The sequence below is a fragment of the Marmota monax genome, unplaced genomic scaffold (assembly GCF_021218885.2).
Source record: "Marmota monax isolate L192 unplaced genomic scaffold, Marmota_monax_Labrador192_F-V1.1 WCK01_AAM20220418_F8-fsc00024, whole genome shotgun sequence".
NCBI lineage: Eukaryota > Metazoa > Chordata > Mammalia > Rodentia > Sciuridae > Marmota > Marmota monax.
The window spans coordinates 10,542,356-10,554,573 of NW_026695224.1; the positions used below are offsets into that span (position 1 = coordinate 10,542,356).

At 60.5% G+C, this 12,218-nt stretch overlaps 1 protein-coding gene across 1 annotated transcript in view; it reads left to right on the forward strand.

Moving 5' to 3' along the window:
* The window catches only part of Cpne2 (copine 2), a 34,771-nt gene extending 23,244 nt beyond the window's left edge, over positions 1-11,527 (forward strand). The window contains exons 12-16 of the mRNA XM_046434743.2: positions 442-496; positions 3,177-3,228; positions 4,372-4,505; positions 9,358-9,594; positions 11,116-11,527. Coding sequence (XP_046290699.2) covers positions 442-496; positions 3,177-3,228; positions 4,372-4,505; positions 9,358-9,594; positions 11,116-11,223 — 586 coding nt within the window. The 3' untranslated portion in view covers positions 11,224-11,527. The remainder of the gene's footprint in view (positions 1-441; positions 497-3,176; positions 3,229-4,371; positions 4,506-9,357; positions 9,595-11,115) is intronic.
* Positions 11,528-12,218: the final 691 nt, after the last annotated feature.

A 12,218-nucleotide genomic window follows, 5' to 3' on the forward strand; every position in this document is an offset into this window, starting at 1 on the left:
AGCCCTCTGTGTGTCTGAGGAACCAGTGGCCAGGGCTGGGGAGGTGAGGGACAGGTAGGTGACAAAAGGCCCAGAGTGGCCCGTCAGGGCTCTGGTTGGGGAGCCTCTTCCCCAGCCATGAGCAGGTCAGGCCTGGGGCCAGCGTGTTCCGCCCCCGCGTGACGTCGGCTGTGTGGCTCCTGGGGTCTTGGTTCGAGGACCTAGAAGCTGCACCTGGGCTCCGGGGTTGGACGTGCTGTTGTGGGCGCGTTGGCCACAGGCACAGCCCAGGAAGCCGAGGCCACCTGCTCATGGTGGCGGCTGGGGGTGGCGGTGCAGCTCTCCACCCCTGGAGAAGGGAGGGCAGGGTGCCACCCTGGGTCAGGGGTCCGGGGAGGGCAGGCGGGCGGAGCTGCTGTCCTCGCCCGTGTCCTCAGTCTGTCCTCTCCTCTCTCTGATTAGTGACAAGATGTTCCCGGCTCTGGGATTCGGAGCCCAGCTGCCCCCAGACTGGAAGGTGAGTGAAGCTGGCCTGGCGTCCCCTGGCCCAGTGGGGCCGTGGGCCTCTCTGGGGTCTGCTTGGGAAGCCCTGGGCGGGGACCAGTGGCCCTGCCTCGCAGACATCACCCCAGGCCACGTGCCTTTCTCAGGCCTGACCCTCAGGCTGATAGAGGCCATGACGGGGGCCAGTGCGTGTGGCCTCTGCTTCCTGAAGCCCATGTCCAGTAGGGAAATGGGGTGGCCAGGTTCAGCACATAGACACTGGACACCCAGTTAGGTGGGAGCTTTTCAGAACGACAGTGCCTTTCTGGGTGTAAGTGGCGCTGGACGTTGTGCGGGACACACTTACACCAGAACATTCCCGTCTATCTGGGATTCCTGCGTCCCCGGGCTCCTGTGTTCCATCTGGGAACCCTAACGACAGGCAGCGTCATGGGTGTGAGATGGGGCAGCACGGGCTGCGGGTGCCCAGAGGAGGGCCCCAGGCCAGCCTGGGCGTGGGAAGGCCCCTGGAGGAGGCGAGTCCAAGCCAAGAGGAGGCAGGAATGGTAGGGGGTGGGGTGCTGGGCAGGGGGACAGGGGTGCTGGCTGGGAGCACACTCAGGACAGCGAAGGCCGGGAGGGCCCAAGGCATTGAGGACAGGAGTAGTCATCTCGGCTACTTAGGAGGCTGAGGCAGGAGGGTCACAGGTTCAAGGCCAGCCACTTAGTGAGACCCTGCCTCAAAATATAATGAGGAGGGCCGCTCCATGGGAGGCGCCTCTGTATTCACTCTAGAACTGGAGGAAAACGAGGCCTTGGAACGTTCTGGACACAGCCCAGCTGTGTCAGCTTCATTTAATTCTTACCGAAAGCCAATGGGGCTCGCCAGCCTGTCACTCCCCATCTGGTCACGGAGGAGGCAGTGGCCAGCGATTCCGAGGTGCCTGCAGGCTGGTGAGGGGAGGCTGGAGGAAGCCGCTTCCCTGACCGCAGGGAGGGGCATCCTGGTGGGGACGCCTGGCGGGGCGGGGCACCAAGGCCCAGGAGCAGCAGGTGCAGGGCTGGCCAGGGAGCCAGGAGAGAGGTACAGGAGAACAGAGGGTCCCTGGGCGTGGCCGGGGGCAGGTCCTCACTGCCTCACAGGACTGGGGACAAGGGTGTTTGGTGGCCAGAGGGCAAAGCCAATGAGGAGGGCTCTCCAGTGAGACACTGTCCCTTTTTACCGGGGAACACCCAAGGCTCAGAGCCTTAATGTGACTTTGCCCCAGGTCACCTTCTCCGCAGGGGCCTGGGTTCCCAGGGGCAGATGGATCTTCCAGAACATTCCCGGAACCCACGGTCTCCAGAAGAGCAGCCTCTCGGGGACAGGCGCAGAGGGCCCCTGCGTCCATGCATCTGTCTGCCGGTGCCCCCTGTTGTCTGCCCTGGTGTGCCTTATCCTGTTTCCAGAATGAGCTGTTGTTTCCTGTCCTCTGTCCCCAGGACGGTTTTTACCAGACCCTCAGGGAGTGGCTGGGGGCCAGAGCAGGAGAGGTGGCTTTCCTGGCCCTGCCCAGTGTGAGGTGGGACCCTGTGGGACCCACATGATGCTGCTGGGGGTGGGGGGGGCAGGGCAGGCTGCACACCAGGCCCAGCACGATCCTGCTGTTAGGACAACAGCCAGCTTTCAGAGAACTCGGCTGAATGAGCTGTTTTCTTGAGCAAAAGCCTTCTGGGAAATGTCACGGGGTGACTCTAGGGAGGCTGGGGCTTAGCCAGGCCAGTGTTGGGCAGTGGCAAGAGAGACACTGGAATGGGGCTAGGAAAGGGCAGATACGCCTCCCTCTTGGCTGCCAGGCCTGGCCACCTTGGCCTCTCTCGTTCCTAACTTACCTTGCCTCTGCCATGTGAACCTTCCTTCCTACCTCAGGGCCTTTGCACATGGCCTTAGCTCACCCAGATTCCCTCTGCTGCTTCTTAAGTTGGAGGTTCTGCTCCCTGGGAGCCCTTGCCTGACAGCTCTCCTCTCAGCACCCAGTAGGCTACCTGAGGGGGCAGTGAGGCACTTGGTTCTCTCCCATGGTGTCCCAGCCCTGGCATACAGTAGGTGTGCAGTTCTTGAACAGAATGGGTCTGAGACCTGACCCAATGGTCTAAGCAAACACAGGGGTTGGCTCTGGAGTGTGTGAGATCAGCTTTTGATGGTCCACCCAGGCTGGGGGTACTGGGACTGGTGACAGAGACAACAGACCAGTCCCTGGGAGAACCACCAGTTGGGAGTCCCCACCCTCCTCCAGCCCCGTCACACTGCCTGGTCCCCAGGGCCACTCTGAGCACTTGTCGGCCAGTCCCAGTTGGCTCACTGGCAGGAGCCCAAGCACTTGGCTTACTGCTGACATTCAGAGAAACCTTCAAGTGGCACTCTAATTATGTCACCCATGTGGCAGCGGTGATGAAGGGGCATTCCCAGAGTGCCTCCACCCCACTGCCCTCAGGGGTACCGCTGTCCTACTCGGGGTCAGTGATACTCAGCAGAGTGGGTGCACAGGCAGCCTGGGCCTCAGAAGGGGTTGGGGTCACGTGGAAGGTCTCAGCTGTCCCTGTGGAGTGACGGGGGTGGCCCCTGCGGGCCAGGCCTGCGGTGGAGGTAGAGGCTGATGTGAGGGCAGGGTTAGTAGCCTTGACCCTGGAGGAGCTGGGCCGGGCGGGCCTGCTCAGCGTGCTCTGCCTTGCAGGTCTCCCACGAGTTCGCCATCAACTTCAACCCCACCAACCCCTTCTGCTCAGGTGAGTGTGAACCCACCTGCCCTGCCGCAGCCATTGCACCCTCGGCAGGGGGAGGCAGCAGGGAGCCAGTCTCTGTCCCTTTCTTCTATCCCTTCCCCATCACGTTGCTAGAAATGACAGGCCCCGAAGAACTGGTTTGGAGCCAGGTAGTCACGGGTTGAGTCCGCTGCTGTCCTTTCCTGCTGGGGGTCTTGGGGAGGTCGCTGCACCTCTCTGGGCTTTTGCCCCCTTGGTTCACTTCCCTGGACGGTCAGTGGCAGGGAGCTGTGTAGAGCAGGAGGGGGCGAGGGGTCTGCTGACCTCTGCTCTCCCTCCTCCTCCCTCCTGCCCTGCTGGGAGGCCCCGCCTGCTCTCAGGCCCCCAGGACTAAGTGGAGCCGAGGGTGAGTCAGCGAGGGCAGAATCTGCACTTACCACCCGGGCCCGCGAGGGGTTCTGAGCTTCCCAGGGACAGTTCTGGAATCCATGAAAGGAAGAGAGGGACTGGAGAGAAGGTGGTGGCCCTCACCATCATGAGATCTGGCCTAGCATTCAGTTCGGGCAGAGCATCTACCCTCCCTGGGTGTCCTCAAAGCCAGTCCAGCTTTGTACCCAGAAGGGCCACCCATCTAGTCACCAACTCTTGTCTCAGAAACCACGGGCATCCGTTGGCCAGGAGTGTGGCCCTGTGCTCCTGCTGGGGGCTGACTGGCCTGGGGGTGGGTCTCCAGAGGCATTCGTCCAGGTTCACGTTGGCCCACTGCATCCCTGGTCAGAGGCTCTGGGCAAGAGCACAGGGTGGTGGGATAACAGCAGCTGTTTCCAGAGCACCTACTGTGTGCAGGGCTATGCAGGCAACCCTGTCCCTGCTCCCTCGAGCAGCTGCCAAACAGGGTCCAGAATGGACCTCCAGGTGGCTTCACCTTATCTGTCCCACTGAGAGGCCAGGCACAGGCTCAGGCAGCGTGGACAGCTCGCCCAGGCCCCACAGCAGGATTCAAACACGGCCTGACTCCACCCTTGCTCTGTACCCCTGGCCCTGACCTCAGGAGCGTCTCAGGGGCCCACACTGGCCACACAGGGACATTGTAGGTGAGAACAGAACGGGCCCCGTGAGCAGCGGCTGCAGGCAGGGCATCGGCTGACCCGACCCTCTCTGAAGCAGGCGTGGATGGCATCGCCCAGGCGTACTCGGCCTGCCTGCCCCACATCCGCTTCTATGGTCCCACCAATTTCTCCCCCATCGTCAACCACGTGGCCAGGTTTGCAGCCCAAGCGACGCAGCAGCAGACGGCCACGGTAAGTAGGCAGCCCCCGGCCTGTGCATGCCAGGCTGGGGCAGCTGGCGGCCAGGTGCCTGGCGACAATGGGCAGACCAGGCTGGGGTTGGCACTTCCTGCCTTTCCTGGCCCTTGGGACTGGCTCCACCCGCCCTTGGCTCTGAATCCCAGAGAGCAGCTTCCCTTGTGCTGAGCAGGAAGCAGGACTGTGATCGAGGGGCGGTGCCTCCCCATTGGAGGGGGCTTGTCCTCCCAGGACAGATGGTGACTAGGAGACGGTGGTCCCGAAGGCCCTGAAGCTGACCCTTGACCACCTCGGTTCAAGTAGAGCCAGGCCTGCTTTTCTCTGAGGGCTGCAGAACCACATGGCCCTTCCTGACAGTGATGAGGCAGAGCCTGACCGGAGGCTGCCAAGGCTGCGGTGTGGCATCTGGAATATACGGCGAATGGCCATCCTGGGCATCTGCGTATCTGGTCCCCTCCTGGCTCCTCCCCACCCTCCAGGCTCTAGCTCCCTGAGTCCCAATCCTGGAGATTCCAAGGGACCATTATGGCAGGACCTGATGCCAGTCCTGGGGTCACCCAGGGTCACTCTGCCCAGCATAGTGCTTGCCTGGATGGACCCCAGGTTTGGAGGGAAGCCGGGGCCTCAGGGAAGGCCAGCAACAACTGCTAAGGGCCCCCTGGGGAGGAGCACTTGGCCTTTCCTGTCACCAAAGGTCCCCGCACTTGGTCCTGACCCCGGGCAGCACGATCCTTTTTGTTGTTCCTGACTTCCTCCTGACTTCTTCCCCTTGTGGTGACAAACTCTGTCACCCACCCTCGCTGTGTGACCTCGAATGGTCTCTCAGCCTATCTGGGCTGTGAGAGCGGGGCCAGGGGCCTCCACCTGCCCCTCCCACTCAGGCCCAGAAGTGGACACAGCCATCCCTGCCCCTGCCTCAAGTTTTCCCTGCTCACAGGGTGCACTAAAGGAGGCCCACGGACCTGGCCACCTCCCCACCACCTGCTGTGTGACCAGGGTGGCAGCTTAAGCTCTGTGAACTTGAGCGTTCCTTCCTGTACCTTGGGACCTGCCCTCCAGAGTCATCCTGAGGGTTTGGCTAGATGGCACGTCACTCGTTGGGCCCAGAGCTTGCCTGGTGGCCAGATCTTCTGAGGACACCTCTCTGGCTAGCTTTCAGCGATGCCACACACAGTTGAACCCTCAGCTACGGGAAGTAATTTGGGGGTTGTCTGGTGCTTTTGTTCAGCCGCTTTTTGGTTTGGAGGAACCATGGTGCCGCGTGGCCCCCTGTCCCTAGGCACAGGCCCACACGTGCACACCCACGCCAGGGAAACCGAGTGGGGCGTCTCCAGCAGGCCTGGCGTCCGTTCACTCCTGCTCCTTGCCCAGTGCTTCTGTGCAGCACAGGAAGGCCACAGTGAGCCAGGTCTGCCCGTGAGTGAGGGCCTGGGCTGGGGGAGCAGCGGGGACACGGTGCCACCTGGCCTGTGCTAATGCAAGACGGGACCAGGAAGATGGCCCCCAACCCAGACAGAGGGCTCGGGGAAGTCTTCCTGGAAGCCTGTCATCCAAACTGATACTTGGGGAGTGCAGGAGATCGTCAGCCTCCTAGAGGACAGGTGTCCAGGCAGAGGGGGCAGCATGTGCAGAGGCCCCGGCGTGGTGTGTGGCTGTAACTGATGGAAGGCCTGTGGGACAAGCGGACTGTGTGAGGTGGGTGAGGCTGTAAAGGAAGGCCAGCTCCCCCAGGGCCTGGGGGCCACCAGGGAGCCTGGATTTTCTCCCGAGGGCAGTGGGGAGCCACTAGAGAGCTTTAAGCAGGTTTGGGCGGGTGGGGAAGGGACACGGGGACTCCTAGCTGACTCTGCATCCCTCCCTCTGCTTTGGCTCCTAAGACCTGGGCCTTGTTGTTCATGTCCTGGTTGGTGGCCTGGGCATCTAGTGTCCCAGTGAAGGAGGGGCCAGGAAGAGCCTGGGAATTCCCTGCACTTCCATCCCAGGGTCCTGGGCTGCTGGCTTCTCAGTGTAAGCTGAAGAGCAAGCGCAGGTCTCTGCAGACCCTGCGTGGAACTCCATGGTCAAGATTTTGTTTTGTATAAATCAAATCACGTGAAACTGCATTAGGGGAACAGCTACTTAGAGCCGGGAACTCTGAAGATCCCCCAGGAGGAAGCAGATACTCCATCCCGGAAATGGGCTGGGGGTTCGGGTTTAGGGGTGTGGCCTGGTGCTGACTGGCTGTCTCTGAGACCTAGACAAGGCCCAGGCCTGTGTGAGATGGGGAGTTGTGCAGGGCCCCCGGAGACGCCCTGGGGTGAGGGGAGGGATGAGTGTGCAGAACCCCACTACTACCCCGCGGTCATTGCTGGCGGTGGAAGCAGGGTTCCCATCTGCCTGGGACCGAGGGCTGGCACTCAGGTGGGTCTTGAAGCTGTGTCTGAGGACCGTGCCAGGCAGAGGGAACTAACCTAGGAGGGTATGGAGGTGACTGACCCTGAGGTAGCAGGTGGCCCCTTCCCACGCTCCTGCTGGAGTCCCTCCACGGCCACCTCCCACCTTCCCCTAGATCCGTGAGCTCCTGGGTTGTGATGGATCTTTGAGGCTCCAGGACAGCCCCCCTGGCCCTGCCTAGACTGGGTGACAAGTCCAGGGCCTGTTGGCTACACTTCACCACCAAAGCCAGGCCAGTCTGCCAGCACCAGGCCCAGACACACACTGTGGGGACTGGCACTCAGAAGTGAGGGTCACGCCCAGGGCTGGGGTTCTGGGCCCTGCTCCCTGCTGCTCTGGCCATTCAGGTCCTCCAACCCCAGGATGCGCGTGAGAGGAAAGTGAAGGTGGCCCTACAGTGACAGGCCACCGTGCCAGCAAGTGGTGGAGCAGGACACCTGGGAAAGCTCCAGCTTTGGAGCCAGCAGCTCTGGATGGGAACCCGGACGGTGCCAGTTCCTGGTGACGGGCCTTAACACGTCACCTAGCCCCCCGAGCTGCACTTCTCGGCTCTGACTCAGAACTCACAATGGGAGGGTGACAGGGAGGACCTGCCAAGCTGTCACTGTGTTCAGGGCTCCTCACCCATCCCTTGGTCCCCCTGTGTGCGCTCACCTCCCTGCAGGAAGGCCGCAGGCCCAGGGGACGGCCTCCCTCAGCACAGTCCTGACTGCACTGGCCAGAGCGCCAGGGGGCCACCTGGGGTCGGGCAGGCGTCTGAGCTGGATGTAGATCGGAAGCGGGTCCCACCCCATGACGGGCCGAGGAGGCCAAGCCTCTTGGTGCCCTCCCTCCTGCCAACCTGGGTGCCCCAGAAATATTGCCCTGAGTTATTTGTGTTGGGATTAAAGTGGACTCAAGGGTCACCTAAAAGAAGGGACCTGGAACGATGGTGAGCTTGGGAGATGGGGTCTAGATGGGTTCACGCCGCACCCCCACCAAAGCCAGCGAGGAGGGGCTGGCGCAGCAGCCCTCCACTGCGGGATTCAGGCTGCCATCTCCATGGCAACAGGTATCCCCAGCCAGGGATTGTTCTCTTAAAGAGACAGCGCTGGAGCTGGACTACAGCTGCCTGGAGAGGGGGGTGGGAATGGCAGCCCATCGCTCACCCCGCTCCTTCCCTCCACAGTTTATACTTGGGGGACAGAAAGAGGAACAAAGCATCCTAGAGGGCTGAGCTTATATTTCCCATGTAACAGCTTTGCTGGATGAGAAGGTGGCCCAGTGCTGACCTGGGGTCGCTCTGCCGTCCTTAGCTCCATGACCTTGACTAGTATGGGCCCCAGTTTTCTCTGGCAATCAAAAGAGTCAGACTAGAAGGCGGAGTCCCCAAGCAAGAATGTTAGGACCAGAAGAGCTACCTGCTTGTTTTATGGGTAGGGAAAGCAGTTCCCTTGAGAGGGGCAGAGGGTGCTGTGGCCAGTGTGGCATCGGGGCCCACCTGTGGGATCACCCCGCGCCTTCCTGAACTTCACCCTCCCCACCGTGCAGCCAGTGTTCTGCCTTGGATCACCCACATTAATTATTCAGTGTTTTTCTTTTGCTGAGATAAATCGTAAGAAACATATCTCACTGCATGTGAAAGATCAGCATCATTGGCCACAAATTGAGGAGAACAGTAAAAATTAAGCGAGCTGTACCGTGGAACGGGGAGTGGGACGGGGACAGCGCCTCTGAGAGCTGAGCCCTGGCCTCTCTGTTGAGCTATTAGAGGGTGCTGTAGGCGCCAGCACCGAATGGGGTGCCTCCTGGGCACAGTTCACAACCTGGAAAGGCCACTGCCCGTTCTGATTTCAACACTGACTCTGGATGTGACCCAAAGCCACTTACTTGTTCACCAGCAGAATCCCACACTCCCGGAGTGCTGGCCCAGATGCCCTCGCCCAGCCCCTGCAGAGCATCTGGGACCTTGCTGAGTAGGGAAGGAAGGGGGTACTGCTGCCCCGGAGGAGCACAGGAGGGGAGGCCCCAAAGTCTGCCAGTCAAAATAAGCCTCCGTGTGCCAGCCACACTCGGCAGGAAAGACCCCGAGGGAGCGCCACCATGTGCCAGGCGTGATCTCTCCTCAAGGGCAACTCCTACCTTCAGATGAGGAAACTTGAGGCACAGCAGTTTAAGCCGGGTGCCTTCAGTCCTACCATTGAGCACAGCGGCCTTGACCCCGGCTCTCAGAGACCAGAACAGGGGAGCCCGAGACAGCCCGGGGGTGAGAGGAGAGTGGCTGTGACCTTCAGAGGAGCCCATCAGGCCAGGAGGTGGGGAGGTGCTGGGGACGTCCTTGGCTGCCCCTCTGCAGGAAGCCCAGGCGCATGAAGGTTTGGGGAGCTGGGGGAAGGGCGAGGGCTTTGCTGAGCCCACCGACCCCTCCCTGCAGCAGTACTTCATCCTCCTCATCATCACGGATGGTGTCATCAGCGACATGGAGGAGACCCGGCATGCCGTGGTGCAGGCGTCCAAGCTGCCCATGTCCATCATCATTGTGGGTGTGGGCAACGCTGACTTTGCTGCCATGGAGTTCCTGGACGGGGACAGCCGCAGGCTGCGCTCCCACACGGGCGAGGAGGCAGCCCGGGACATCGTGCAATTTGTGCCCTTTCGGGAGTTCCGCCACGTGAGTGGGGGCCCAGGTTTGGAGGGGAGGCCCCAGGGCCCTGGTGACCACTGTGCACGGTCAAGGGTGAAAGTCTACATGCTTCCCCACTCAGCTCCCTGGACTTCCTCAGGGCCATGCTGCCAGGCCTCCCCCCAGGCCATGCTTACAGACAAGGCTGTGACAGGGCCAGCACTGTCCCACCAGTTGGTGGAACACGGAGTGGCACCTGGTCCAGAATTGGGCTCCAGGCAGGGTGTCCCAAAGGACCTGCCCTCCATCTGAGCCACCGGATAACGGGAGTTATTCTCGTGGGGCCAGAGGACGTGAGGGGCTTCCTGCTGACTGTACGTACCTCAGCCAGCCCCATGGAGAGATGGAAGAGGCCCTTCCATCCTAACGGGGGCTGGAGCCTGCCTTGTTTCTGGAGGTGGCTCTGGTCCTATCTGCAGAGAGTGAACCCAGGTCAGCCCACAAGGAGGCCGGAGTCAGTAGCAGGGCCCCTGGGGAGCTCCAGAGGAAGAGTCTCTCAATGTCACCCTGCATGGCCAGCCTGGGCCCAGCCCTCACTTGACCAGAGGCTCACTCTGTGGTCCTGGGAAGCCCTCATCTTCCTGAGCCTCGGTGCCTCCACTGAGAGCCTCTCTGGGTGCTGTGGCTCAGATCCTGGCAGCCAGCCTCAGCACGAAGTGACCCGTGGTCCTTACTTCTTGGCCCCATGTCCTCTGGACTTGCCTGGGATGGTGTCCCTTCCTCTGGGGCATTAGTTTCCTGAGGATGAATGCTGCACATCTGTCACCAGCTCCTGTGCAGGACAGTGCCCGAGCACCCTCCCGTGCCTGGCCTGTGGCTGGCCTTCAGCAGTGAACCAGCCAGGGAGGTGCTCAGGACAAGCTGGCCAGATGCGGAGGCTGCGCACCCCGCTCTCCCGCTACAGACATCCACAGGCATGTCTGTCCTCAAATGTTACTCCAGGCACCTCCAGTGCTCACGGGAAGAATCAGACTTTTCTTTTTTTTGGTACCAGAGTTTGAACTCAGGGGCACTCGACCACTGAGCCCCATCCCCAGCCCTATTTTCATTGTATTTAGAGACAGGGTATCACTGAGTTGCTGAGAGTCTTGCTATTGCTGAGGCTGGCTTTGAATTTGCAATCCTCCTGTCTCAGCCTCCCAAGCCTCCCATCTCTAATCCCAGCAGCTCTGCAGACTGAAACAGGAGGATTGTGAATTCAAAGCCAGCCTCAGTAACAGTGAGGCTCTGAGCAACTCAGTGAGACCCTGTCTCTAAATAAAATACAAAATAGAGCTGGCGATGTGGCTCAGTGGTCTAGTGTCCCCGAGTTCAATCCCCAGTATAAAAGAACAGCTAATGGTGACATCAAGTGGGCTGGTACGAGGGACACTGGCCTCAGACCACCCTGGCTCTCAGCCCTGTCAGTCCTCCATGGACACCTGTGGTCACAGCTCCTCGGCATGGCGCCCCTCCGGAATTGCTCATTAATCCTATTCTCTCCTCCCTGCCCCGCCCTCCACCCTGCAGGCAGCAAAAGAGACTTTGGCCAAAGCTGTGCTGGCAGAGCTGCCCCAGCAAGTTGTGCAGTATTTCAAGCATAAAAACCTGCCCCCCACCAACTCGGAGCCCGCCTGAGCCCAAGGCCCAGCAGCAGCATGCCCATGCCGCCGCCCCTCCCCAGGAACATGCACGCTCACCCTGCTTCCTTGTGGGTGGTCTTTTTTTAACGGATCCACATTTTTATTTTTTACAACCGGACCTCCACCCCCAGCTTCCCGGGCCCAGCTGGGCTTCCTCGTGGGAGTCGACAGATGATGCTTCCAGGCCAAACAGGCTTCCTCTCCCCTCCCCCAGCCACCCTTAAGTATTGAATGTACTTTGTATAATTTTAGTGGAATTATTATTGTTATTAAAGAGAATAAAATTTTTACAATTATAACTGGGCTTTTTCCAAGTAACTAGCTGCAGAAAGGAATGTGTCCCTGGTGCGCACTTTGTGTCGTGGCCTGCTGTTTTCACACTGTGACTGTGTTCTGTTTGTTACGCTCAGGGTAATAAAGGAGTTTTAGATGTCCCTGTGTCAATCAGCTCCTTCCTCTGCGGGGACCCAATGGGCTCCCTCAACTGGAAAATGAAATGTGATAGGAAAGTCCCTTTCCCCAGCCAGCGAGGCTGCGGAGTCAGCGTGATGGCCTCTGGGGGACATGCACCCCATCAACAGTGGTAGCTCCTGAGAAACTGGTCGGGTGGCACTGCGTGTCCAGGAGACCCTGCTGGAGCCCAGCCAGCCCCTCACCAGCCCTACCCCCACTTCCTTGGGGCCCACATACTGTCTAGTGCTCCTGCTGTCTCCCGGGCCTGGTGGTCTGCAGTTTGAGAGCCTCTTTGGTCTCAGGCCCCCCAGCAGAGCTGTGCCTGCTGTTTTTACTGCATCTCTGTCTCTGGGCGCAGGCCCAGCCTCTGGAACCCAGCCCTCCTCCCTTCCACCTCCCCTAGAGCTCCTGGCGGCCCCTTTGACCCAGGCTCACGTGTCTCTTAAGCACTATGTCCCCAGCTCCCTGTAAACTGCTGTTCTGGCACTTTTTCCTTTGGTACTGGGGACTGAACTCAGGGGCACTTTCCCACTGAGC